This window comes from Microcaecilia unicolor, chromosome 9 (assembly GCF_901765095.1).
Source record: "Microcaecilia unicolor chromosome 9, aMicUni1.1, whole genome shotgun sequence".
Taxonomy (NCBI): Eukaryota; Metazoa; Chordata; class Amphibia; order Gymnophiona; family Siphonopidae; genus Microcaecilia; species Microcaecilia unicolor.
The window spans coordinates 140772756-140800237 of record NC_044039.1 but is presented as its reverse complement, the minus strand read 5'-3'; the positions used below and the strand labels follow the sequence as shown (position 1 = coordinate 140800237).

Here is a 27482-nt window from a genome sequence, read left to right as displayed (position 1 = left end):
AATGTGAAATCGTACAGAGCTACTGGAAGCGAGTAGCATCCTATTTGTCTTCCTTGCTGTCCTGTAGGATTGAAGGAACATTGCTCCAGTTAATATTGGACTATCCGGGAGCATTTCGAGGTCTCAGTGCGGATGGTGTATTACTGTTTCGCAAATTCTGCCTTATTGCGAGAAAATGCGTATTGCAGTATTGGACCTCGGCGGATGCCCCTGAATTCTGGCATTGGCGTAATCAAGTATAACAGTTGATGTCATGGGAGGCAAGGGGTTTATGTCGACGTAAAGCACGCTTTTTAAAGATTTGGGGATGCCTGCTGGACACTTTAACCCAGAGAGGAAGAAGTCTTATTCTTAATACGTTGTGAACAAGGAATAGTGTATGGCTTGGGTTCCGTTTAAAGCATATATCATCCTGAGCAGGAGGTGGGGAGGGTGGGCTAGGGAGAGATCAATAAATGGGAGGGGGAGATATGATGGGGGGTAAGGGAAGCGTCAGTTAAAGGAGGATTGATAATTCTTGTTAAAACATGCTATTGGTAGGCTTGAGTTTATTGATAGTAATTTAGGAATAATAAGTAATTGCTGTTTAGACTTTGACTATTTGGACTGGAGTGATACCCCTAAATAAAAAGCTGAATCATAATAGGGGGGGTGGATAACAATGATAAAATATTGATGACTGCTGGTATTGTTACACATTTGTTTTTCCTGTGTTTGATATAGCATTACTGTATTTCTGGAGAGTTGAAATTATATAATTTGACGTGTCATCAATAAAAAATTGTTGAACCATAAAACCATCCTAACATTTCTTTAAAACCAAATAAGATGGCACCTAGCACCGCATTGGAAATTTTAAATAGCTAGATATAAAATCACTAAGTAAAGCTGGTACCATATGATCAACTTGATATGTGAAGTTCAACTGCTTGTGATGTACTATGATTCCAAATGAATGCATGTGTTGCTGTAGGGGAACAAAAGGAAAAACAAACAAACTGACTATCATGTCCCTTCCTAATTTGTTTCTCCATAAGTACATAAGTACATAAGTAGTGCCATACTGGGAAAGACCAAAGGTCCATCTAGCCCAGCATCCTGTCACCGACAGTGGCCAATCCAGGTCAAGGGCACCTGGCACGCTCCCTAAACGTAAAAACATTCCAGACAAGTTATACCTAAAAATGCAGAATTTTTCTAAGTCCATTTAATAGCGGTCTATGGACTTGTCCTTTAGGAATCTATCTAACCCCTTTTTAAACTCCGTCAAGCTAACCGCCCGTACCACGTTCTCCGGCAACGAATTCCAGAGTCTAATTACACGTTGGGTGAAGAAAAATTTTCTCCGATTCGTTTTAAATTTACCACACTGTAGCTTCAACTCATGCCCTCTAGTCCTAGTATTTTTGGATAGCGTGAACAGTCGCTTCACATCCACCCGATCCATTCCACTCATTATTTTATACACTTCTATCATATCTCCCCTCAGCCGTCTCTTCTCCAAGCTGAAAAGCCCTAGCCTTCTCAGCCTCTCTTCATAGGAAAGTCGTCCCATCCCCACTATCATTTTCGTCGCCCTTCGCTGTACCTTTTCCAATTCTACTATATCTTTTTTGAGATACGGAGACCAGTATTGAACACAATACTCCAGGTGCGGTCGCACCATGGAGCGATACAATGGCATTATAACATCCGCACACCTGGACTCCATACCCTTCCTAATAACACCCAACATTCTATTCGCTTTCCTAGCCGCAGCAGCACACTGAGCAGAAGGTTTCAGCGTATCATCAACGACGACACCCAGATCCCTTTCTTGATCCGTAACTCCTAACGTGGAACCTTGCAAGACGTAGCTATAATTCGGGTTCCTCTTACCCACATGCATCACTTTGCACTTGTCAACATTGAACTTCATCTGCCACTTGCACGCCCATTCTCCCAGTCTCGCAAGGTCCTCCTGTAATCGTTCACATTCCTCCTGCGACTTGACGACCCTGAATAATTTTGTGTCATCGGCGAATTTAATTACCTCACTAGTTATTCCCATCTCTAGGTCATTTATAAATACATTAAAAAGCAACGGACCCAGCACAGACCCCTGCGGGACCCCACTAACTACCCTCCTCCACTGAGAATACTGGCCACGCAATCCTACTCTCTGCTTCCTATCTTTCAACCAGTTCTTAATCCATAATAGTACCCTACCTCCGATTCCATGACTCTGCAATTTCTTCAGGAGTCTTTCGTGCGGCACTTTGTCAAACGCCTTCTGAAAATCCAGATATACAATATCAACCGGCTCCCCATTGTCCACATGTTTGCTTACCCCCTCAAAAAAATGCATTAGATTGGTGAGGCAAGACTTCCCTTCACTAAATCCGTGCTGACTTTGTCTCATCAGTCCATGTTTTTGTATATGCTCTGCAATTTTATTCTTAATAATAGCCTCCACCATCTTGCCCGGCACCGACGTCAGACTCACCGGTCTATAATTTCCCGGATCTCCTCTGGAACCCTTCTTAAAAATCGGAGTAACATTGGCTACCCTCCAGTCTTCCGGTATTACACTCGATTTTAGGGACAGATTGCATATTTCTAACAGTAGCTCCGCAAGTTCATTTTTTAGTTCTATTAATACTCTGGGATGAATACCATCAGGTCCCGGTGATTTACTACTCTTCAGCTTGCTGAACTGACCCATTACATCCTCCAAGGTTACAGAGAATTTGTTTAGTTTCTCTGACTCCCCCGCTTCAAATATTCTTTCCATCTTAAACCACTGTACACTGCAGGAACACATTGTCCGCCATCTGTATTCATCATCTCACCATCTCTTTTTTCCTCTTCCTTTTTCTCAGCTCTCAACCTTAAACATTTCCTTCCTTTTATTCATCCATCTCCTTTCTATCTGAGTACATCTCGCCTTCGTCGCTGTCGTCGTACCTCTCCTACTCTTCTCTGTACTCTCTTACTCCTTCTCCTGCTCTCCGCTGGGGACATTAATCCCAATCCTGGTCCTCCACATCAGCTCTCGTCCTATCCGTGCAAACACCTGTCCTCGTCCTATCCATACAAACGATTACAGGATGTCTCCAATCTCATCTCTATTCCCCTCCTCCCTCCCCCTCTTTCCTCCACTTCTTGTGTGCCCTGTGGAATGCCCGCTCGGTCTGCAAAAAACTTCCCCTCACCCATGATCTCTTCATCTCCCGTTCCTTTCAACTGCTCGTCCTAACTGAAACCTGGCTCACCCCCGACGACTCTGCCTCAGTTGCGGTTCTATGCCATGGAGGTTATCTTTTCTCCCACGTTCCCCGCCCAGTTGGCCACAGAGGAGGCGTCGGGTTTCTACTTTCGCCCTCCTGTAGTTTTCAACCCCTCCTCCTACTGCAGTCTCACTGCTTCTCATCCTTTGAAATTCACTCCATCCGTCTATTCTACCCGCTGCCACTCAGAGTTGCAGTCATTTACGGCCCCCCCCCCCCCCCCCCTGATAAGTCCCCCTCTTCCTTCCTTACTGACTTCGATGCCTGGCTCTCTGTTTTTCTTGAACCCTCATCTCCGTCCCTCATTCTTGGAGACTTTAACATTCACGCTGACGACCTATCCGACTCTTACGCTTCTCAGTTCCTCACTCTGACATCCTCCTCCTACCTCCAGCTGAGCTCCACCATCCCTACTCACCAAACTGGCCATTGTCTTGACCTCGTCCTCTCCTCTACCTGCTCACCCTCCAATTTCTGCGCCTCTGCTCTTCCTCTCTCAGATCATCACCTGATCACCTTCACACTTCATCACCCTCCCCCTCAGTCCTGCCCAACAGTAACCACTACTTTCAGGAATCTCCAGGCTGTCGACCCTCCCACCTTATCCTCTAGTATCTCTAATCTCCTCCCGTCCATCATGTCCTCCGAGTCTGTCGACAGGGCTGTCTCTACTTACAATGCCACTCTCTCCTCTGCTCTGGACACCCTTGCACCATCCATCTCCCGTCCCACAAGGCGTACTAATCCCCAACCCTGGCTGACCCCTTGCATCCGATACCTTCGCTCCTGCGCCCGATCGGCTGAACGCCTCTGGAGGAAATGTCGCACCCATAGCGACTTCATTCATTACAAATTCATGCTTTCCTCCTTCCAGTCCTCCCTATTCCTTGCCAAACAGGACTATTACACCCAATTGACTAATTCTCTCGGCTCCAACCCTCATCGTCTCTTCGCCACCCTTAACTCCCTCCTCAAAGTGCCCTCTGCTCCCACCCCCCCACCCCCCTCACTCTCTCCTCAATCACTGGCTGACTACTTCCGCGACAAGGTGCAGAAGATCAACCTCAAATTCACTACCAAGCCACCTCTTCCTCTTCACCCTTTAACCCACTCCCTCAACCAACCAACCCAGGCCTCCTTCTCCTCTTTTCCTGATACCACCGAGGAGGAAACCGCCCATCTTCTTTCCTCCTCGAAATGCACCACCTGTTCCTCTGATCCCATCCCCACTAACTTACTAAACACCATCTCTCCTACTGTCACCCCCCTCCCCATCTGTCTTATCCTCAATCTCTCTCTCTCCACTGCAACTGTCCCTGACTCCTTCAAGCATGCTGTAGTCACACCACTCCTCAAAAAACCATCACTAGACCCTACCTGCCCTTCCAACTACCGCCCCATCTCCCTCCTACCCTTCCTCTCCAAGATACTTGAACGCGCCGCCGTTCACAGCCGCTGCCTTGATTTTCTCTCCTCTCATGCCATCCTCGATCCGCTTCAATCCGGTTGTCGCTCTCTACACTCGACAGAAACGGCACTCACTAAAGTCTGTAATGACCTGTTCCTTGCCAAATCCAAAGGTCACTACTCCATCCTCATCCTCCTCGACCTATCCGCCGCTTTTGGCACTGTCAATCATAATTTACTTCTTGCTACACTATCCTCATTTGGGTTCCAGGGGTCTGTCCTCTCCTGGTTCTCCTCTTATCTCTCCCACCATACCTTCAGAGTACATTCTCATGGATCTTCCTCCACCCCCATCCCGCTTTCTGTTGGAGTTCCTCAGGGATCTGTCCTTGGACCCCTTCTTTTTTCAATCTACACCTCTTCCCTGAGCTCGCTGATCTCATCTCATGGTTTCCAATATCATCTTTATGCTGACGACATCCAGCTTTATCTCTCCACACCAGACATCACTGCGGAAACCCAGGCCAAAGTATTGGCCTGCTTATCCGACATTGCTGCCTGGATGTCCAACCGCCACCTGAAACTGAACATGGCCAAGACCGAGTTCATTGTCTTTCCACCCAAACCCACTTCTCCTCTCCCTCCACTCTCTATTTCAGTCGATAACACCCTCATCCTCCCCATCTCATCTGCCCGCAACCTCGGAGTCATCTTCGACTCCTCCCTCTCCTTCTCTGCCCATATCCAGCAGACAGCCAAGACCTGTCACTTCTTTCTCTATAACATCAGCAAAATTCGCCCTTTTCTCTCTGAGCACACCACCCAAACTCTCATCCACTCTCTCATTACCTCTCGCCTTGACTACTGCAACCTACTCCTCACTGGCCTCCCACTTAACCATCTATCCCCCCTTCAATCCGTTCAGAACTCTGCTGTGCGTCTTATCTTCTGCCTAGACTGATATGCTCATATCACCCCTCTCCTCAAGTCACTTCACTGGCTTCCGATCAGGTACCGCATACAGTTCAAGCTTCTCCTACTAACCTACAAATGCACTCAATCTGCAGCCCCTCACTACCTCTCTACCCTCATCTCCCCTTACGCTCCTACCCATAACCTCTGCTCACAGGACAAATCCCTCCTCTCAGTACCCTTCTCCTCCACCGCCAACTCCAGACTCCGCCCTTTCTGCCTCGCCTCAACCTATGCTTGGAATAAACTCCCTGAGCCCATATGCCAAGCCCCCTCCCTAACCATCTTCAAATCCTTGCTCAAAGCCAACCTCTTCAATGTCGCTTTCGGCACCTAACCATTGTACCTCTATCCAGGAAATCTAGACTGCCTCAATCTTGATTGCGTGCACTTTTTGTCCTTTAGATTGTAAGCTCCTTTGTGCAGGGACTGTCCTTCTTTGTTAATTGTACAGCGCTGCGCAACCCTGGTAGCGCTTTAGAAATGTTAAATAGTAGTAGTAGTAATGTGGAGTTTGCATATCAAAAGAAATGTGTGACGTGAAACGAAAGAAACATGTGAACGGACAGAGTATTCAATGTGTGGAATGAATGGGAAAATCTATATGGCTAAAAATAGCAAACTACTACTTATCATTTTTACAAAGTGTTATAAGGGTGAAACGGCAAAGACATTTGAACATCTGAAAGAGTGATGACATATGAAAGAGACACAACCAAAGGTAATGAAAAATGAACCAAGAGTCTCAAAATTTACATTATAAGGCACACTGTTTTGTTCCTCGGTCATGTTCCCTGTGATAGGGAAGTGCCCTGGAGAGCCAGTTTTTGTGCCTCGGTCAGGTTCCCTCAGATATGGAATTGACCTGGAGAACCAGCTTTTGTTAGCTGGTCAGAGAAAGGACCTGGCATGTTTTAGGCTACCATAGCACGTTGGATTAAGGAGGCCATTGCTTCGGCTTACCTTCTTGGTGGTAGGGTGGTCCCAGATGCCCTTAAAACACATTCTTCTAGAGAACAGGCATCTTTATGGGTGGAGAGCACTTTGGTATGGACGCAGGAAATTTGTAGAGCAAGAGATTTGTAGAGGAGCGGGCTGGTCCTGTTTGCTAAGCACTATTGTGTAGATGTTGTTGCTCATCGGGATGCAGTTTTTTGGTCTTGGATATTTGAGTCAGGGCTCCGAGAGTCTCACCCTTGATGCTTACTGTTTTGGTACTTCCCATCCCTCTAAGCCAGTCACCACTAAGGAAGGAGAAATTAGACCTTACCTGCTATGCTAATTTGCTTTCCTTTAGTCCCTCCAGTCCGGCCTTGAACCCACCCATACTGTTATGATCTGGCCTTCTGCCTTTTTGGTTGTTATCTCCACAGGGGATTTGTTTCCGTGTACTTCCTGGATGGGTTCTGCCTTTTGGCTGGAAGTGATAGAGAGAGCTCTCTTAGTGGAGAGTAGACAAGGAACCAAAGAGTGTTGTACAGCTCATTTTCAGCAGTGGATTCTCTGTGACTGCTCTTGCTGTTTGAGGCGGCTTCTTCCTTTGCAGCACAGCATTCCTGCACATCATGTAGAATTTTGAAGCCATGGGAGAGAAGGGTTAGAGGAGATTTGTTCTTATTCTGTTTATTCTTTCTGCTTGTTACGTTCACACTGATTCTGGGAGAGACTGCACAGTTAACTTATGGGCTCCACCAGAATTCTGTAGTTCTCAGTCTCCAGCCACCTATTGGTAGGAGTACATAATCCATCTGTCTAGGCCAGTCTGGAGGGACTAAAGGAAAGCAAATTAGCAGGTAAGGTCTATTTCTCCTTCATTCTCTTCTAAAGTAGAAAGAGTGCTGAAGGAAATAACTCAGCAAAGTAATACTGCATGAGTGGGATTTGGAATAAAGGGTTAAAAAGCAGATATATGTGGATTGTGTCTCCCATTATGAAATGTCGCACAAATGTCTTAGTACTGATAATTGATAGACAACTATGGGACTGAAATTGTGATGGTCAGTAATTCTATCCTCAGTGTATTTATATTCAAGGAGGGTCATTTTCAAATGTATTTACTCATAGAAACTGCCTGCCCAATATGCGGGTAAATTTACATGTATACAGTCTGTATGCTTGTAACTGCACACCATGTTTGAGGAGGTGTTTCTGAGCTATAGGTTGGGAAATGGCTTGTACTTGGTACACATACGTTAGACAATTTGAATGTATGTGCATATTTTAACTTAGAAAAAGTATGCACCTTTAATGAATTGGCATAAATGTAAGCACATAGTTTCCCTGGGGTAATTTTCAAAGCAAAAGCCTGTGCGTGCTTTCACTTTGAAAATCCAGCATAGTTGCACTGGCAGCACGGCGAAATTTGGTAGAGTTTGGGATACCTATACTATCTGGGCCAGTGCTGCTGTGCTTCCCTGAGGACTGAAGAGCACTTTTTGTTTCTCCAATTTTATTCTTTGTGTTGGTTTGTATTCTTGTTACTAGTTGGCCATAGTTCCATAGGGGGTGGGGGAGGGGGTTACTGGGTTATGTCATACTTTCAATCCAGTTGGCATTGTTTGCTTTATGCTTTGCTGATGATCGGTTTTGTATACGTTCTGCTGATAATTAATAAAAGTATCTTTCAATGCAAAAAAAGAAAATCCAGCACAGTCTGTACAGAGAAAAGTATAGACATCGTTTTTTTTACCCATATGCACATTTATAAAACTACCACAAAAAATACCCCAAATCCTTGGGATAATAGTTTCTTACTAATACGAGTGGAAATTCTCACACAAAAGAATTTAAGCTTTATTTAAAACTAGCTCAACCTGGTCTTGATTCTCCCCAAAATCAGTCTGCTGTACAGAGAATTGATCAGGCAGTTTCTGGGTATGTATTTCTACAAGAAGCTCACCAGGAGTGGGGAGAAGCTTTTGAATCACAAATTATACTCTCAAATGTTCTTTCGTTCTAATAATGAGGGGAAGAAAAAGAGAGACATTGTAATTTTAGTACATAAAATTTTTAACTTTCAGGCTGCGAACCAGTCAGACATATGGATAAGACAAATCTTGTTGGTAAGGGGAGATTTATACAGGGAAAAGGTTTATATTAATTTTTTATGGCCCTAGTAATAGCCAATGTATAATTAATCTCTATGTTGGAACTTGCCTATGTATGTTTTTTCAAATAGTACTCTGGAATGCAAGTTGTACTCTCTTTAGAAACTTTCACTTTCTATCAGAGGAAAAGACTTCAGGAATTCTGCAGAGTGCTCTCACATTATTTCTATTTGCAGACTGCTACCTTTCCTTTGCCAGTGATTGACCACTCTATTTAGGATAAGGTGCAGAGTCGTCATCAGTCTAAAAAACCTCCTTGTAATTTTAAAGATATGCTGTATATATTACTTTTCATTTAATCATCACGTTTTTAGTTTTTTGTTCTTTTACACTTTTACACTTATCTGAGTTGTGGCATATGCAGTCGGGAACGCTCAACAGAGAACCTCCGTTTCTCTATCTGCTTCCTCAGGAGTCATACCCTCAACAACCACACTCTGCCCTGCAGTTAAAGTGTAAATACACAGTATTAGAGAGTGGACCACGGAGGACTGCTTAATTCAACAGGTTAAAAGTTCTGAAGCTTACCTTCTGTGAGTCCTGCTGATTTCTTCTGCGGGACTCCACTTGATCAAAATGGCGTCGGGGTATTTAAATGTTCACCCCGATCACCTGATGCAACTCCATCGGACTCTCTCTTAAAGGGACCTCGTCCCATTTGTTTTGTTTCTTTGTCATGACTTCTATGCCCCTTTACAGGAAAGCTTTCCACTCGATATGTACATTTAAACCATTAGGTATTATCGTGTTTAATCTAAAGATCCACTGCTGTTCTGCCTATTATCAGAGCCCTATCCCTATTCCCTCCTCTTATTGATTCCTTCATCTGATCTATCACTATACATTTAAAATCTGCAAATGTGTGCTCTCTGTACAATGGGTCACTAAAGGCACCTCTTTACATTGGTGTACAATGTTAAATTTATACTGTGCCAACCTGAAAGAACTGATGCAACCCAGATTAAGTAAAATGGATGATTCTGAGCAAGTGAGATATAAGATCTGTGGTAACAGCATTTATTGCAAAAACATTATTATTTCTGAAGAATTTGTAAATCCTGGAGATAGAAAAGTATATAAGTTAAGATATGACACAGATTGCAACAGCAATCATGTAGTGTATATACTGAGTTGTACATGTTCAAAATTGTACATAGGGAAGACGTCACGGGTACTAAAACAGCACTTGGCAGAGCATAAATTTAACATTGTACACCTGCGTAAAGAGGTGCCTTTAGTGACCCATTGTACAGAGAGCACACATTTGCAGATTTTAAATGTATAGTGATAGATCAGATGAAGGAATCAATAAGAGGAAGGAATAGGGATAGGGCTCTGATAATAGGCAGAACAGCAGTGGATCTTTAGATTAAACACGATAATACCTAATGGTTTAAATGTACATATCGAGTGGAAAGCTTTCCTGTAAAGGGGCATAGAAGTCATGACAAAGAAACAAAACAAATGGGACGAGGTCCCTTTAAGAGAGAGTCCGATGGAGTTGCATCAGGTGATCGGGGTGAACATTTAAATACCCCGACGCCATTTTGATCAAGTGGAGTCCCGCAGAAGAAATCAGCAGGACTCACAGAAGGTAAGCTTCAGAACTTTTAACCTGTTGAGTTAAGCAGTCCTCTGTGGTCCACTCTCTAATACCGTGTATTTACACTTTAACTGCAGTGCAGAGTGTGGTTGTTGAGGGTACGACTCCTGAGGAAGCAGAAAGAGAAATGGAGGCTCTCTGTTGAGATTTCCCGACTGCATATGCCACAACTCAGATAAGTGTAAAAGAACAACAAACTAAAAATGTGATGATTAAATTAAAAGTAATATATACAGCATATCTTTAAAATTACAAGGAGGTTTTTTAGACTGATGATGACTCTGCACCTTATCCTAAATAGAGTGGAGAGCCTAGTAATAGCCAATCAATTTTCTGGTCAATCAACAAGAAGTAGGACATCTTCTGATTAGGGAAGACTTTAATATAGCCTTAAACACTACCATAGGTCACCTGGAGCCATGGAGCAGACTTAGAACCTCAGAAGCTAATTATTATAGCAAGAACACCAGCTAAGTGATTGATAGAGAGTGCAGCAGCCTCGGAGCTATGTGTATACGTTTTAGTCTACTGTTGATGATAGTTACTCTCGCATAGATATATTTTTAGGGGATACCTATTGGCTTAACAATCTTCATGAAATTTGCATTGAACCTCCCACTTGGTCAGACCATACTGTAGTCTAGATGTCCTATTTCTGGGTTCACAGGAACAATTATTTTTGTGCCTCAGTGAGACCCTTCTGAAAGGACAAGTGTCACGGAGGAGGTCCATAAAGAAATTGCACCTTATATGCAACAATGCTATGGGAGAGATCAGATACCATACACTATGGGAGGAACTCAAAGCTGTCTTTAGAGGGATACTGATAAACTTGGAGGATATTTTATCCTGACATAAGCTCACTGTATTAGAAAAGGAGTACCGACACTTGAAAGTAAGGGACTGTGATGTGAATTAGATAAAGTTAAGTGGAAATTAATAATTTGCAGCTGGAGTCTCCAGAGTTTCAACTCTGAAAAGTGCAACTATGATATGAACTAGGAGGCAAACGCAGAAGGGTATTAGCCTAGAAGTTGAATAAACACCAAACTGATAATACTATTCCCAAAATAAGGGGTGAGAATGGGGAATTACTTATTAAAGAGGAAAACTTTCAGAAAAAGATATGGATTTTTATAGGACACTGTATGCCAAGGATGCTAATATTCAAGCAGCATCTATATATCAATACAGTTTCCCAAAGTATCAAACATTATGGCAAAAATTGGATGCACCCATAACAGACGTGTCCTTAGTGATTAAGGCCCTTACCATTGGGAAATTCCCAGGCTTGGATGGATTCCACAATAGTTTCTATAAGTAAAATCCCTTCAGAGATTTCACCAGTTGCTGGAGGGAGTGTGGAGAGCAAGGAACTGCTTAGGGGATGTGCTGGGTCTAACTCCAGGAATGTGTTTAATTAAATATGGCTTGGCTCATAAGGAATTTTCAGTTAAAAAAATGTTAAATTGTTTCACTGTAGCCAAGAGTATTATTGCTATTTAACTGAAAAACTCAGCCTTTCCTGTACTAAGAGCTGGTACTCAGCAAAACTATGAAAAAGTTGGGGCTTTTTACAACAGTATTTCATTAACAGGAATGAGAATGAATGATTTACTTTAAGGGGCATGGAGGGTGTGGGGAGGGATAAGTAGAGGGTGGGAAGCTGTAAACTAATTGGATCTAGGAAGCTAACTTGTTAGTGTGTTGTAGATAGGTCTCTCTTTAATTGTTATAAAAGATCTGTTAATGATAGATATGATTGTTACAATGAAAAAAAAATTAGCTCAACCTGGAATTTGAAAGGTGAATGGTATAGGAATTATGATTTTCATTTGCTTCCTGTCCTCAGATGACAAGGCATTGGCTATGGGATCCTCTGCTAAGCTGCGTTCTCAGACTACAACTGAAAGAGACCAAAAAGCCAGCCTCCGCCGAACGCTGCCAGCCACCATAATGAAAGTAGACAGTTCCCTTTTGAGCAAGGCTGCCAAGCTGAGATCGTACATGAACCCCACCACAAGCTCCATGGCCAAGATGTCTCGTAGTGTATCCATGGGGGAGAATCTGAACCTTTGTGATGCACCTGAATCTTTTGTAGATGAAAATGGAAAGCGCAATTTGCAGGACATAGAGAAGATTTCAGCATCTGATCCTGAAGAAACTGAAAAGATAAACCAACCTGTTAAAGAAAACACTCATTTGAAACCAGTGTTACAGGCAGTCAACAGTTCCTCTTCATCTAAGATATTTCAGACCAAGATGTCATCTACAAGCCGAGCTCATCTGACCCTTGACATCCCCAAATCATTACCAGATAGACCCATGATATCCTCTTTTTCACCCACATGCAGACTCAAGGCCCCCTTTGAAGCAAAATCCCCTCAGTCTCCACCAGGAACCTGTATACTGAAGTCCTCTTTTTCTGAAGTGGGGCAGCCGTGTAAGGCAGAGAGCCAGGATGGACTTGCAAAAAGTGATCTGTTGGAGAGCTCTGGCTATAGGACAGACCACCAAAATGAGCCAGCTATCATCAGCCCTAAACAGAATGAGTTCCAGGAAATCTCAGATCCTCAGTCTTCAGAAAGAAGATACAGAGAGAGATCCTGTAGCATTGGCCACATGGTGGACTATCATCCAGGTGTTTGCCCACTTGATCCCATCAGTTCGCAATATTCCTTACACTCCACTGCATTGACTCAGGACTTGGGCATACTTGGAGGTCCGTGTACTATCTTCTCTCCCCTCATTTCTCCTGTCTTTGTGAATCGCCTCATGATTCTATCACATTTTCTTACATCCAACTTCTGGCCTGTTTCATCTTGTCTGCACCTGTCTTCTTCCATAAGTCACCCCCAGAACGGTGAGACACTCTTAACCTATATCTTTCTCTTTCTGCTGGAGATACATTCCGTCACCAACTTCCAGAAAGCTGTGGGGCGCAAGGCCAGTTTAACATTTGACAGTATTTTAGAACTTCTTTGTTCATTCATCTACACACTGACATTTTTGTTTATACAGTTTTACAGAAGCAGCATTTCATGACCTCAGGTTTTGAGATTTGAATCTGCTTGTTAACCCTTATTTCCAGGGCTGTGGAGTTGGTACAACAAACCTTCGACTCCGACTCCTCCGTTTTTTCTACTGTTCAACTCTTACTCTTATTGATATTAGGCTTTAAATTTTTTGTTCTGGATCTAAAGTACTGGTAAGATCTAGGATTTTTTTTAGGGCTGTACCGAATAAATAGTGCCCCGAAATTCATATTCGGCCAAATAGTGATTTAAATTCGAGTAGGAATAATCCAGGGCTCTACTGTGCTAAATTCTACAGAAATAAACATTTGATCTCTGATTTCATGTTGCTTCTTTTATAGGGGGTTGTTTACTAAAGCTTAGCTTGAGTTATCTGCAGCAGGGCCCATAGGAATAAAATGGGCCCTGCTGCAGATAACTTGAGCTAAGTTTTCGTAAACAACCATTATTTGTTATGTTAAAGCTCAGTGCCTATTATTTGGTATTTCTATTCAGCCAAGTAATGTTTGTCTGAATAATAAAATATGGTATTTGGTACAGCTCTAAAAAAATATTAAGGCTGCATGTTAATTGCTATTAATGCTGCGCAAAATTTATTAATCGTGATTTTAAAATGTTATCATGCGTATTAAAATTAATCGACCCCGGTGTCTTTTTCCTCTCGTGGCACGGTGCACCATTACGTTCTTCTTCTTCCCTTCCTCGCATATGACTCCATCCCTTCCCCTGAACCCTGATTGGCTGTCTAGTGGGATCTCCTGATTGGCTCTCTGCCACAGAGCCAATGAGGAGGGTCACGATTGGGCAGCCAGCTGGATATCAGTGCACTCCCTGTGAGACCTTTTTGCTGCTACTGCCCCAGTCTGCCATCGCTGCTGCTTTCGCTGCCTGCCCTGCCATCGCCGCTGCACACCAATCATTGCCCATCCTGCTGTCACTGCTGCTGGCCACCCGCCCATCCGTTGCTGCCTAAGTGATGTCGGTCCCCTTCTCCTCCCCTCCCCATTGTGGTCCAGCAGTCCCGGCCCTCTTCCTCACCCCCCCCCCCAGGTTGCCCCCCTTCCCCCCCCCCCTGTGAGGTTCGACCCCCCCTTCCTCCCCCGTAGGTTCAACCCCCCCTTCCTCCCCCCATGAGACCTGCCTTTGGTCCCGGTCCCCTCCCCCCCCCCCCCCCCCCCCCAAAAAAAAGACGTCTTCCTGCCTGATTTGTGACCTAGATCAAGCATTCATGCATGCTGGTATTCTGTTGGTGGGAAGGACAAGAGGGAAGGGAGATTCAATCACTCAAAGCCTGTGTGACTATCTCTTCCCCCTGTCTCCCCCCGCCGCAGACTGCCTGCCTGCCTGATCTGAGTCACAGACCAGGCATACAGCGCACAGTCTGGGGAGGGGTTGAGAACTGGGGGTCTGGAAGACAGATGCAATCACAGCCTGTGGGGTTGGGGGCGAGGACAGGGGGAAGACAGATGCAGTCACACAGGCTGTGACTGACTGTGTCCATCTTCCACACCCCAGTCCTCCCCCCCCTTCCCAGACTGTGTGCTGCATGCCTGATCTGAGTCACCTGTGTGACTGCATCTCTCTTCCCCCCCCCCCCCCAGTCCTAGCCCCCCTTAGACTGTGTCACAGATCAGGCATGCAGGTAGGCAGTCTGTGGGGTTGGAGGGAAGGCTAATGCAGTCACTCAGGCTGTGAGTGACTGCTTCTGTCTTCCCACCCAGTCCTCCCCACAGTCCTCCAAACTTCCTTCCTAGTTCTCACTTCTTGCTATTATCTTGCAGCTCACAGTAGCAACAATCAAAGTACCAATATGTGCTTGAGAGCTACTGGCCCTGTGCTTGCTGCCAGCTGAGGCCCTGCTGATCCTGCCTATGCCTCAGAGAGAGCAGGGTCAGCAGGACCTTTATGGGCTGCCTGCAAGCTCATGGGCCTAACATATTGGTGCTTTGATAGGGGCTGATATATTTGTTTGAGTGGGGGTCAGGATGTGTTACACAAACTACATCAGGAAAAATTTGGACCTTAGCCCTACAAAAAAGGAAATCTTTTTTTTTTTTTAATGTTTAAATCTGTTTATTAAATTTTCAATCAATAACCAACATAGCAATCAACAAGCCAACAAAATATGACTCAGGGCTTAATGGTAACTCAACAGGCACATATCAGAGAAGGGCTTGGTTTACACACAGCATCTGAGAAAAACCTTTCAATTCCATAAGCTGATAAAACCTTAAAAAGAAAACTCCAATATACATGATCAAACGCTTTCTCATTGTCAAAGCTTATAAGAATAGAAGTCAAATTATGCTTCTGTACCGCTTCTAATTAAGCTAGAATCAGAATATTTTTAGTTGCTGTTCTATCCTGGACAAAGCCTACTAGACAGCACTCTATGAATGGAGGCAGAACCCTTGCTAGTCTATTTGCCATTAGCTTACCAAACAATTTTGTTTCAAAATTCAGCAGAGATACTGGGTGGTAGAAATTTGGGAAGCATGGATCCCTTGCCTGGCTTCAATAATACAATCATTTGGGCTGTCTTGAGAGAATCAGGTAAGATCTTATGAAGAACCATTGATTAAAAAGGTTCAACAGTGAGAGCCCAATATGCTCTTGTAATATCTTATAAAATCAGCTGTGAACCCATCCGTGTTAAGTTCTTTAAGGGCGCACACTCGAAGGGGCACAGCCATCTCCCTGAAATGGGAATGTTCAGAAGCGCTACCTGTGCAGCAGAAACTCTCAGTAAATTAAGATCATCAAGATAAAGAGCAATCCAAGGTGTCCTTAGCTGGCAAAGTATACAGAGCTTCATAAAACTGTTCAAAATATGATTAATCTCCAAATCCGAGGTTGTAAGTCTACCCGTACCATCAGCCAGCTGTAAAATCCTTGGAGGGCCTTTTCTAGTTTTAATTAAATGAGACAACTTACCACATTTACTACCATGTACAAAGAGTTGATATTTGTGAAGAAGTCTAAGCAGTTTACTAAAGCTAAATTAAAAATTCAGGGAAAAGATCACAAGACAGAATAATTGGAATAAGAAACATAAGGGAGAGGATATCACAATGTCATAAGACTTAAAACATAGCACTACCATAGGCAAGGGGGAGACGGGAAAGAGCCCAGCCAGGCTGCAACCGAATAGAAATGGGTGAGGCAAGAAGGGAGAGTAGTATTACAAAATAACATTGGAAAAGTGGCATTGATCAAGATAGAGGAAAGATAAGTCAGAATAATGTGAGAGGGGGAGGATCTGACCTAATTGAGGGGGAAAAGCTTGGCCAAAGTAATAGGTTTTCAAGGAGATTATGAATGTTTTGCAAGAAGTTTTAGTTCTGATGTCTAAGGGTAAACTATAGAGTTCGGCCCGTACACTAAAGCAAGAATTCATTCTTTCTCTCTCTCTCTCTCTCTATATGTATATATATGTATATGTATGTATACAGTGCAACCCGCTTAAGTGCAAGGGTCTGGGACCAAAGAAATACATGCAGTTAACCGAAACATGCACTTAACCGTTGTGACCCAAAGAAGCTTGACATCTGATAAACATATGTACAGTACTGTTTATTATACGTACAGTATACAGTCTCCGTTAACTGACGTTATACAGTCTCCGTTAACTGACGTTATACGGTCTCCGTTAACTGACGTTAGGCTTACTTGAAGTAATCAGTCATAGTCCTCTGTACATATTGTGTCTGTGAGTTCCATAGACTACGTCTGCCAGACGGTAAAAACTGTCATAGCACTGACATCCAGTGGCCTCCAAATAGGCCCGCATGGTGTTGAGACTCTCCAGCGCTCTTGCAAAAGTGACAGGAGGTTGTTGAATTTCGTTAGCATGTGCCTCGCTGCTCGTTTCATCATCAGCTGTTGTCTGCGTGTAGGCGCATATCTCAACATCAGTGCTGTCGTCAGCTGTTTGTAGATCATAATCAACAGCTACGTAGTGATGAAACTCCTCTTCAGTAACACCGGCTGTGATGTCAATAGCCTGTTCATCTGACACGTTTGCAACAGCTGCATCTGTTTTGTCCCTCTCCACATCCTTAACAAAGCTTGCCCACTTGTAGCAGTTCACAATGGTTGCCTGTGTAACATGATTCCAAGCTTCTTTCTGCATATGTAGGGAATCCAACAGTGATAGATTACGAGCCAGTTCAACAGCACATTTATCCTTGCTAGTCTGGTCATCCATAACACTCATCAGACGACGTAGCACAAGAGCCCGATAATGTTGTTTGAAATTGGCTATTATGCCCTGATCCATAGGTTGGATCAGAGAGGTAGTGTTTGGTGGCAGGAAGACCACCTTGACGTTAGACAACCTGACATCATCACTGTGTGCAGCACAATTATCACAAAGCAATAAAATCTGACGCTTTTGTGCCCGCATTCCTCCTTTGCTGCAATATGGATGGGAGTGAGAAGTTGGAATGTTAAGCAACTTCCTGCGTCATATGAGGCTAACGCAAATTCATGGATGACGGGGGAAATTTGGAAGCAGTGGCTAAAGAAGTTAGACACTAGAATGCGGGCACAAAAGCATCAGATTTTGTTGCTTTGTGATAATTGTGCTGCACACAGTGATGTCAGGCTGTCTAACGTCAAGGTGGTCTTCCTGCCACCAAACACAACCTCTCTGATCCAACCTATGGATCAGGGCATAATAGCCAATTTCAAACAACATTATTGGGCTCTTGTGCTACGTTGTCTGATGAGCGTTATGGATGACCAGACTGGCAAGGATAAATGTGCTGTTAAACTGGCTCGTAATCTATCACTGTTGGATTCCCTACATATGCAGAAAGAAGCCTGGAATCATGTTACACAGGCAACCATTGTGAACTGCTACAAGCGGGCAAGCTTTGTTAAGGATGTGGAGAGGGACGAAACAGATGCAGCTGTTGCAAATGCGTCAGATGAACAGGCTATTGACATCCCAGCCGGTGTTACTGAAGAGGAGTTTCATCAGTACGTAGCTGTTGATTACAATCTACAAACAGCTGACGACAGCACTGATGTCCAGAAATGCGCCTACACGCAGACAACGGCTGATGATGAAATGAGCAGCGAGGCACATGCTGACAAAATTCAACAACCTGTCACTTTTGCAAGAGCGCTGGAAAGTCTCAACACCGTGCGGGCCTATCTGGAGGCCACTGAATGTCAGTGCTATGACAGTTTTTACCGTCTGGCAGACGTAGTCTATGGAACTCACACACAATAGTGTACAGAGACTGTATACTGTACATATAATAAACAGTACTGTACATATGTTTATCAGATGTCAAGCTTCTTTGGGTCACAACGGTTTAGTGCACGCTCCGGTGAACTGCATGTATTTCTTTGGTCCCAGACCCTTGCAATTAAGCGGATTGCACTGTATATAGATATGAATAAATGTGTGTGCGTGTATATCAATATCTAACTAGATATATATAGAGAGACATCTGCTTTTTACCTCTCACCTGTGGACCCACCTCCATTTTTCGGAGAGAATTGCAATGAACAAATGGCCATATGATTTTCTTAACTCATTTTCCCTAGACAGTTTCTTAACAGGATACCTATTTTTTTTAAGTAACAAAGGCATCTAGGTACATTTATAAAATAGATAGGCAGAACCAACCCCAATAGCGCACACATTTTGTGGAGGAGTAAGCCTGATAGCTAGAGTAGCAGGCTGAGAAACAAGGAAGCCACCACGGCTCCTTGTGATCTTGGGCAAGTCTCTTAACCCTCAGTTGCTTCAGGTACAAATTTAGCCTTAAGCTCTCCGGGGACAGGGAAATACCTACAACTGAAAAAAGGCAGAAGCTAAATCCAAATGATCTAAAGCAGGTATAAATCAGTGTGTATTTTCTATACATGTACTGAATATTTTATACGTTGCAATACCACCCAGAGTACGCCCTGCAAGCACCTGTGTGTGGTCTGTATAAAAATATCTGGGGGTTTAACGCAAGAGCCCTTTTCCGCATTAAAATTACCCCCGTATAGATAAACCAGATACGATAGTGAGGACATTTGCTTTTGATGAAAGGCTCTTTATTATCACTTTGTTCATATATGACCAAGCATGCTTCTCACTGATTACTGCTTTTTCCTTCCTCCTTGCACCTCTTCAGACTCAGCAGTCAGCCTGGAGCAATGTCAGCTCATCACATCTGAGCTAGAAGACAGTCTACGACGGGCCATGAGCTTATACCGTATGGTGAGTGGCATCTGATTCTTACTTACCGATGCCATCATTCAGTGAGTCCAGAAAATGACACAGTATTGCCTCTTAACTGCTGTGAAAACAAAGGCTCACTGTGGCCTGCATTGGGGCTTAAGTAGAGCACAGTTAAACGGTGCAGATTTTTGGCACTAGCAACACTCTATTAAAAAATGAGAGATTCTTTAAAGACCAATGAAAAGATAAGTGAATCCATCATAGAACTTTCGAAAAAATCCATATTGTTGTCTTTTTTTGTTAACTTTGTACCTAATAAGGGTAAATATTTAGCTGTCACAGTCACTGTTTGTCCTTATATTTAGCGCCAATATCTGAAAGAGTAGCAGTGCTAAATGTATAAACAGTGTGAATACCACACTGGCATTTTATTCTCCCCCACCCCTTTCCACTACCTCTTACTCTCGTCAGTCTTCCATATCATTTGACCCCCCTCTACCAGAGAAGATCCAACTGAATGAAATGTTCCAGTTTTTTTTATATGTAGTTTGTGCAGCTCATATTCACAGATTGGCCTCATCTTAGGGGGCGGGGCAGGAAGTGGGACAGGTGGGAGGCGGGACATTCAGGGGGCACAAAAACAAAAGTTGGTCCAAGACGCCACAACCTCTTGAGCTGGCCCTGTCTGCGCCTAGTTTAGGTGCAAGGATGTACACCAGGGTTTTGCTGGTATAAACGGTTACACCTAAAAGTTGTTGTGGTTAATAGTGCTAAGCACTATTTTATAAGTGATGCCAAACTTTGAGTGCCATTTATAGAATAGCGCTACTATTTTGTTTTTTTTCAGCACCATGTATTGAATTTAGTCCTTCATGCTTGCAGCTTGATTTTGGGCCTGGTTTCTGTAGGATTTATGCTGGTTAATAGGTACTTTCTTGTCCTCTCAGTCTAGGTGACCTGCTATAAAATTAACCTCACAGTTACTTCAGTTAAATTTTAAAATTAAGTCACTTGCCCCTTAATTCTAGATAGTTACACATTCAAATTTCCACCTAGTGTGTAAATTTACATACACAACTTATAGAATAAAGTCAGTTGTGCATTCAACTTAATGCCTTAATTAGTTGCTAATTAGCCTTAACCAGTTGGCTATAATTGGTGTTAATTGGCAGTATCTGGAAATTTTGCATGTGCTCAAATTCCAGAGCGCGCAATTTCAAAGGGGGGTGTTGACCAGGGAGGGCATGGGTGGGTCAGGGGTGTGTTAGGCAGTTATACTAGTATTTACATAGCTAACTATCAAACATTGAGCTAGTATGTGTGTCACTCCTAAAGTTAGGCGCATAAATTCGAACTTAGTAATATTCTACAATGGCAACTGCACAGATATTTGCCATTATAGAATTTGCACTTAGCTCTCAGCATCCCAGCACCTAGCTTTATCTACAGAGAATTACCCCTTGATGTCAAGCTGTAATTTTTTGTTTTCCATGGAAATCTAGTGCACTTAATGTGATCCCTCCTGTCAATCTGAGCTCATGTCACTCACTGGTTCTCTTCCTAGGTCACAGCAGGAGACGGCACTGAATCTTTGGCTGACAAAGGCAAAATTGTGGGCCTTCTGAATGAAACATTTTGCTTTGTAAAGAAGGAATTGGAGTCCTTGAAGGAGGGTGGAAATCAGCTATGCAGGGCAGAGGATGACCTGGAGAAGCCTGATGATATGGTGCTAGCACAACTGAAGGCTGAAGGCAGCAGAGCAGTCCTGCCCAGTGCCAGGCGTCTAGGGGATGAGAAGACTCTGGCTCTGCTGCAGCAGTACTCTGAACTCTTACTGCAGGCAGTTGAACGGCGAATGGATAAAAAACTCTAATGGCGTGCTCTTGTATAGCTTCACTTGAGAAGGTCTTCAGCTTTCCAGAAAACATTAGATGAAAAGCGGAGAAGCTGGACCACTCCATTGACTGCTGCAGGAAATCTCTAATTCCACCATGATTCAGGGAGAAACATCTTTTCAACAGAAATCCTCCTTGGCCCTATGAAACCAACCTGCTGGACATTTAGATACTTTTAATTAAAACAAAATTAAATTATCTCCTGGGTTTAATGTTTCTACCTTCAAGCACTCCCTGCTGTGAATGTTGGAGGAAAAGACCCAGGTGCAGTCAGGACCTCAGAAATGAACAAAGAAATCTCATTTTGGTTCCAGACACTTATACACTCAAAATCCTTTGTTGGATTTTTCTGTATTTGAGTACAGACCTTTTGAAAGTTTTTATTTATTATTTGTCAAATGTTTGTCTTCCTTCTTTAGTTTTAGCACCCTTCTTGTTTTTATTTCATTTTGCTCCCCAATATGTTTCCCGTGCAAGACAATCACAAAACACTAGGACTCCCTCTGAAAGAGACAGTTCAAAGCATGCAGACTATGGGAGAAAACACCCTGCTTTTATTTTTAGGAACAAATGCAATCAGCCTCTCCATATAGAACTCACCCTTAATACCATGACTAGAGTTTGAATTTGTCACTAGCATCACTTGACCTTTCTGTGTATAGATACAAAAGGATAAAGTTGCTTTATGTCTTACAGAAGATCTGCTCTACAATTGCCATCTCGCACTCCATAACTGTAACAGTTAAACTCATGACCCTAGGGACTTGTATCTGTAACTACAGGTACAACATATATCTAAATTCTTCTACTATTGGATTGCTTTAGCTCTTCTGTTGAGATTTTTCTTTGTAGAGAATGTTCTGGAAGATTTTAGAAGGGTTTTACATGATAAGAAATCTTTGCTGCCTCAATGCATAAGCATTCATCTGTTTGGAGCATATTTTAATGGTAGTCTTTTTGTGATGCGGGTGGATGTTTTTTGTTTTTTGGGGGGGGGGGGGGGGGTTCTATTTTTCCAAAACAAATCTTCAAGCAGATTTTCCTCTCCCATTTTACCTTGCCAGGAAGTCACAGTTTGTGACTTCACAATCAATTCTGCTTGGCAATGTTAGTCTTAGGTTTGAGATTGACAAATTCAGGAAGTTTTTCAAATATAGTTATTTTCATCAGCAACAAAAATTTACAGGAATTGCAGGTAAAACTACTTGCATGTTGTTAATCTCATTCCTTAAAATTTGCATCCACGTGTCAAAGTCCTCCTTTGAGACCAGTTGTAGCAAGAAGTTGAAACAACATAAAACTATAAATAGCATAGGTATCTACCTAATTTTTTTTTATTTTCTAAATATCTTAAAATTAGGAGGAAAAAGGTGATATCTTTTTCCTCCTAATTTTAAGATATTTAGAAAATACAACAAAAATATATTAAGTAGATACCTATGCTATTTTTAGTTTTAGGTTGTTTCAGCTTCTTGCCACAGTTGGTCTTGACAGTATATTAGTAAGCAAGAATTATAGCCTTTGAAGTAGAAAGTCCTCCTTGAGTCATCTAGACTTTGATTCGTAACTAGCTTTGGTGTGAATATGACTCGGAGGATGTATCCTCTAGCAACCATAAAGTCCTTCCTAAACAGCAAAATAAGCTCCATCTACAGACCTGCATCACTGTACACCGCCCAGTAATTTTGTGCTACTGACAGAAGGCTGTTATGTGTAGTCTAAAATCTCTCAACGGAGAAAACTTGAATCTTAAAATACTTGTTTTGATAGCTATTTAGAAATCCCCAGCAGCCTTCTCTCCGTACAAGAGAACATGGGCAGAGCCTGTGTTGAATGAAATAGGTTAGATATTGAGCTTGGGTTTTCAGCAAGAGGGAAGGACAGCAAGTGTAATTAGTTAGGTTCAGATGCTGAATGTTTAGAGGAGATAGATTTGTTTTCCATTTTATTAAATGTGTTCATTTTTAATGGATTTATAAGCACCGGTTCTGCAAAGCAGACCATGGAGCAGGAAAGAGAAGGTTAAGAAGCTGCAAGGTCTGGGCAGGTAATCAGATAGGTAGAGGAGGAGGTGGGGATGTTTAAAGATATAGAGAATACTAGGACTCTTAGAAGCAGTGTAGTTTTGAGATTTGTGGCTGTATCAAGAGTATGCTACAGAATGTGCACAGGTGCTGATAGCAGTTGTACAGTAGAATAGAAATGAACAAAGAAAGGTAGCACATGGAGCCTTATGTTACACCCTCATACCCTCATGTGTCCACTTAGAATTGTAGATATGTAGTTGTCTTAGCAAAGGTAAGTAGCTTAGTCATGGGGGTGAGGAGGAATGGGTGATAATTTTGCACTTCCCAATGCTGGCAGAGGGTTGTGCACCTTAAAGAGCTAAAATCTTTAATTCTGTAGACAGCAAACCCTCAGCTCTAGTAGAAGCCACCTTTTAGAAATGCCATCACAATAATTTTATTACAGCCCGATAGAGCAGATCAGAATTCTGTCTGAAAGTGGCAGTTGTAACTGGAGATCAGGCAGATGGCTGCTTACATAACAAATGCTAACATAATTTCTGGTAGTGGAGGCAGTATCTTGTCATGCCCTCTCCTCTTCAATTTTTTTTTCTGGTTATACTGTGTGCCTTTGAAGACTCTGTTTGAATGTGTGAGTTGGAGAGCCTTAGTAAGTTATCAGACATTGTGGGCAGGTGACATAATGTCCAGCAATCTTTTATTCACTACCTCTGAAGTGTTGTAAGCTTCATTTCTCGAGAGCGTGCTGGTCTTTGGTTTCTCATTCAGTTCAAGTCTGCTGAAGGGCTGTGGCTTGGAATACAAACTTTCTCAAACCACTAGCCATGACCATCATGATTCCCAGGTGGGTTTCTCACCATTGAAAAGGTCCTTGACTGGCATGCTAAACATACAAGTTTTTCTGTCCTTGTTTTTTCCCCATGTATTGATTTAATATCTGATTATATCCATAGCAAAATTAGAAAATGTTTACAGTGTGTTTCAGGAAAATAAAAGGAGGAAATAATCTGAGGAAAAAACTAAAGAAATCAATATATATATTTAAAATACAGAAGGAAAAAAAAACCACATTAACAGTAGTATCGAGATAAGAGGAGAAATACAATATAGGAAATCATCCCACTCAACCTGAGCATAGCTTTTCCATAGGAAGTGTAGAACTGCTAGGAGGATTGTCTTGAAGAAAAATCTTTGCATAAACAGCCTTCTTACCCAGATACCTCGTGCTCTGCTCTAAGAAATTTAAGCTGCTCATAACGGATTCAGGAAACCTGGGAGATAGCTGGCATTACTTATTATCTAGCCCAGAAATAGACAAGTTCCCCTTTTAAAACCAAGTCTTTCAGATTTTTACATCTGTCTCTGGATTATTCCAACAAACTAACAAAAAAAACAATTCTCGCTGTGAAAAGCAATACTTTCAAGGAGGGAATCCTCAACAGTCTATAAGAAGTGGGAACTCGACTTCCAACCACCTCCCTAAACCTTAGGCATCACTAAACTTGACGTGGCTAATTGAAAACTAGTCTCCATCAATGAGTGTTCATGCTTGTACCTACATCATAGAGTTCTCCATATGTGCCCTACAAAAGTGAAACTTTATCATGCAAGGTGCCTCCTTAAAAGCATAGCAAAATAACTCGCTCAAATGTCCATACAGTTCATAGAACACTCAAAAATAGTTGAATAAATTAGAACAAGCAGAGTCCACAGGTTGAAATAAGTCACCTGGCTGTATCTGTTATACAAAGGGTCCGACAGAGCCTCGTTTCGGTTGCTTCAACCTTCCTCAGGAACCCCAATGATCTCGGGAGCGTGGTAAGGATAGTGGAACTGCAGTTTGAAAATGGACTCTTCCAGGCTTTGAGCAGGACCCCCTCTGAACACTCTGAGCAGGATACTCAGGATAAAGAATTGTACAGGAGGTGTGAACTGCTAGAAGTTTTACCAGCAATAAGTTAATAGCCTCTCAGATTTTTATAGCCAGTGTTTTAAAGTCCTGTTTTTACCTTTATCCCACCTGCTCTTCCCTTAATGGCATTTTGATTTTCTGTTAAAAATAATTAGATTTTTACCTGAATGAGAAACTCTCATTTGCAGCTCTGTTCTCCCTACTCTGAGTGGGAATTGGCTCTCACTGGTTATCTCCTCTTACGCATGTCTACAGATGCCATAGAAGGGCAGCCAGAGATCCAGGAGCAACAGACATTCAGAGCTGGTCTCTGTAAAGGAGCTATGTTAACTTCCAGCATTAGTATTTTATTATTTAAACCATTTAAGTATATTCTGCATATCTCTCAATACGTTGCTGAATGCCATAAATGGGTTAGGATACCTCAGAGCGTTTCTTCAATGCCAGCACTAATCTCCCAGACAGCATTTCAGTACTGTAAATTAGAGCCTGACATAACTTAGACACTTACCAGCTCACTTTATCTGAGTATTTAATGGGACTTGTTTGAGTGAGTCTGCAACTGAATATATCCCAATAGGGGTCGCTGGATGACTTTAGCCAAATAATTTTAAGGACATCCCCTTAGTTAACCAGACTTAACCACCTAACTCTCTATCTGGCCAGCGCTGTCGGCTCTGACCAAATAACCCTGTCCAATGAACACCACCTCATCTGCCTCTTTGCAGCTTACATTTTCTGCAGGCTGCAGTTTTGTCTACAGAAAATATACCTGCTCAGCGTAGGACCAAGGGAGTAATTTGGAATTAGCCAAACAGATTCTGCACTTTAAAAGATAGCTGGACAGATGTTTTGCTTAGCAGCCTCTTACTTTCATGGGCTGTCTTGGCTCAACACATCCATTTTGCTGTTTTGACTGGGGAGTAGTGGTACATTGTCCAAAACCACAAGACCTCAAAGGGTCAGGCAAAATAAAAAGCTTGCTTGCTTCTCCTTAGTGCCCCTTTTAACAATAAATTAGTTAATTTACTGTAACACCTTTTTTTTTTTTAACTCTTAAGCAAGGATAAGGGTGTATTTTTGTTCTTTTCCTTGTCTGTAGCTAATGATTTCCCAAAGGTGTAGCATCCAGGAAATATTGGATTGCAAAAAGTAGCAATTCCTATTGATTGACAGTTATACCCCCTTTGAGGATACTGCTCAGTCCCAGAGAATTCCAAAGACTGAGTGTATATAGTAATGTATGTAAAAACCCAATAATTAAGGTTCTCTGCATGGGCAGAGGGCATGAGAGCGGCATGAAAAAGCAACCTGAGGAATATTGAAGCCATGTGCACTCTGCATGCACTGCTCATGCGATAGACTTGCACCCTTCCTTCCCGCCTCTTCTTTAACCCTTGTCTTCCCACACTACCCTCTTTAAATATTTTATTTATGAAATTGGTTTTTATACTTTGTTCAAGAAAGGTGAACAATCTTTTCAAACTCATTTCTTTTACTGTTTTTTGATCAATTGTTTTATGGTTGTTTTCTTTGCACTGTGATTTTTGCCTCTTGTCCCCTCTCTCTCTGGAGAGTTGAAGGAGCCTTTTTAATTCTGTATTCTTTGTCTTAAACATTTTCAATAAAAACAAGTGTGATCCTTTGTATAAAGGCTGTCCTGCGTTTTCCTGTTAGTAAGCTTTAAAGATGGGAGTATTGTGACCAAAGCTATCATCTGCTCTAGGAGGGTGCTCCAGGAAAACTCTAGTAATTAAAACAAATGACTTAGGAGATGTGAATTCAAAATTACTTCATATATTCTGTCAACAAATCTTAAATACTCAGCATATTACATCTCAGATTTTTTTAAGGTGTCTCAATGGGATAAAACACAAAACCTTAATGAATATAAAATATCATCACTTCATCTCATCATTACACACAGACATTTTGGGGGAAATTCATCAAGCAGCGGTAGGGCCTGTGAGGGAGTCTATAGGATGCTCCACTTCCCCTCAAGGACACTCAGGGGTTATTCTACTAAGCTGTAGTACCATTTTAGCTTATGGTAGAAATCAGCTGGCGG

General features: G+C 42.5%; 1 protein-coding gene across 2 annotated transcripts in view; it reads left to right on the top strand.

The window, feature by feature from the left end:
* The window catches only part of MAPKBP1 (mitogen-activated protein kinase binding protein 1), a 386986-nt gene extending 359933 nt beyond the window's left edge, over window positions 1-27053 (top strand). Inside the window, exons 29-31 of one of the 2 annotated variants that reach the window (XM_030215489.1) lie at window positions 12211-12999; window positions 19534-19619; window positions 21145-27053. In XM_030215489.1, the coding sequence (XP_030071349.1) occupies window positions 12211-12999; window positions 19534-19619; window positions 21145-21453 (1184 nt within the window). In that variant the 3' untranslated portion in view covers window positions 21454-27053. Of the gene's footprint in view, window positions 1-12210; window positions 13081-19533; window positions 19620-21144 lie in introns of both variants that reach the window. The other variant, XM_030215488.1, reaches the window with a different exon arrangement.
* Window positions 27054-27482: the final 429 nt, after the last annotated feature.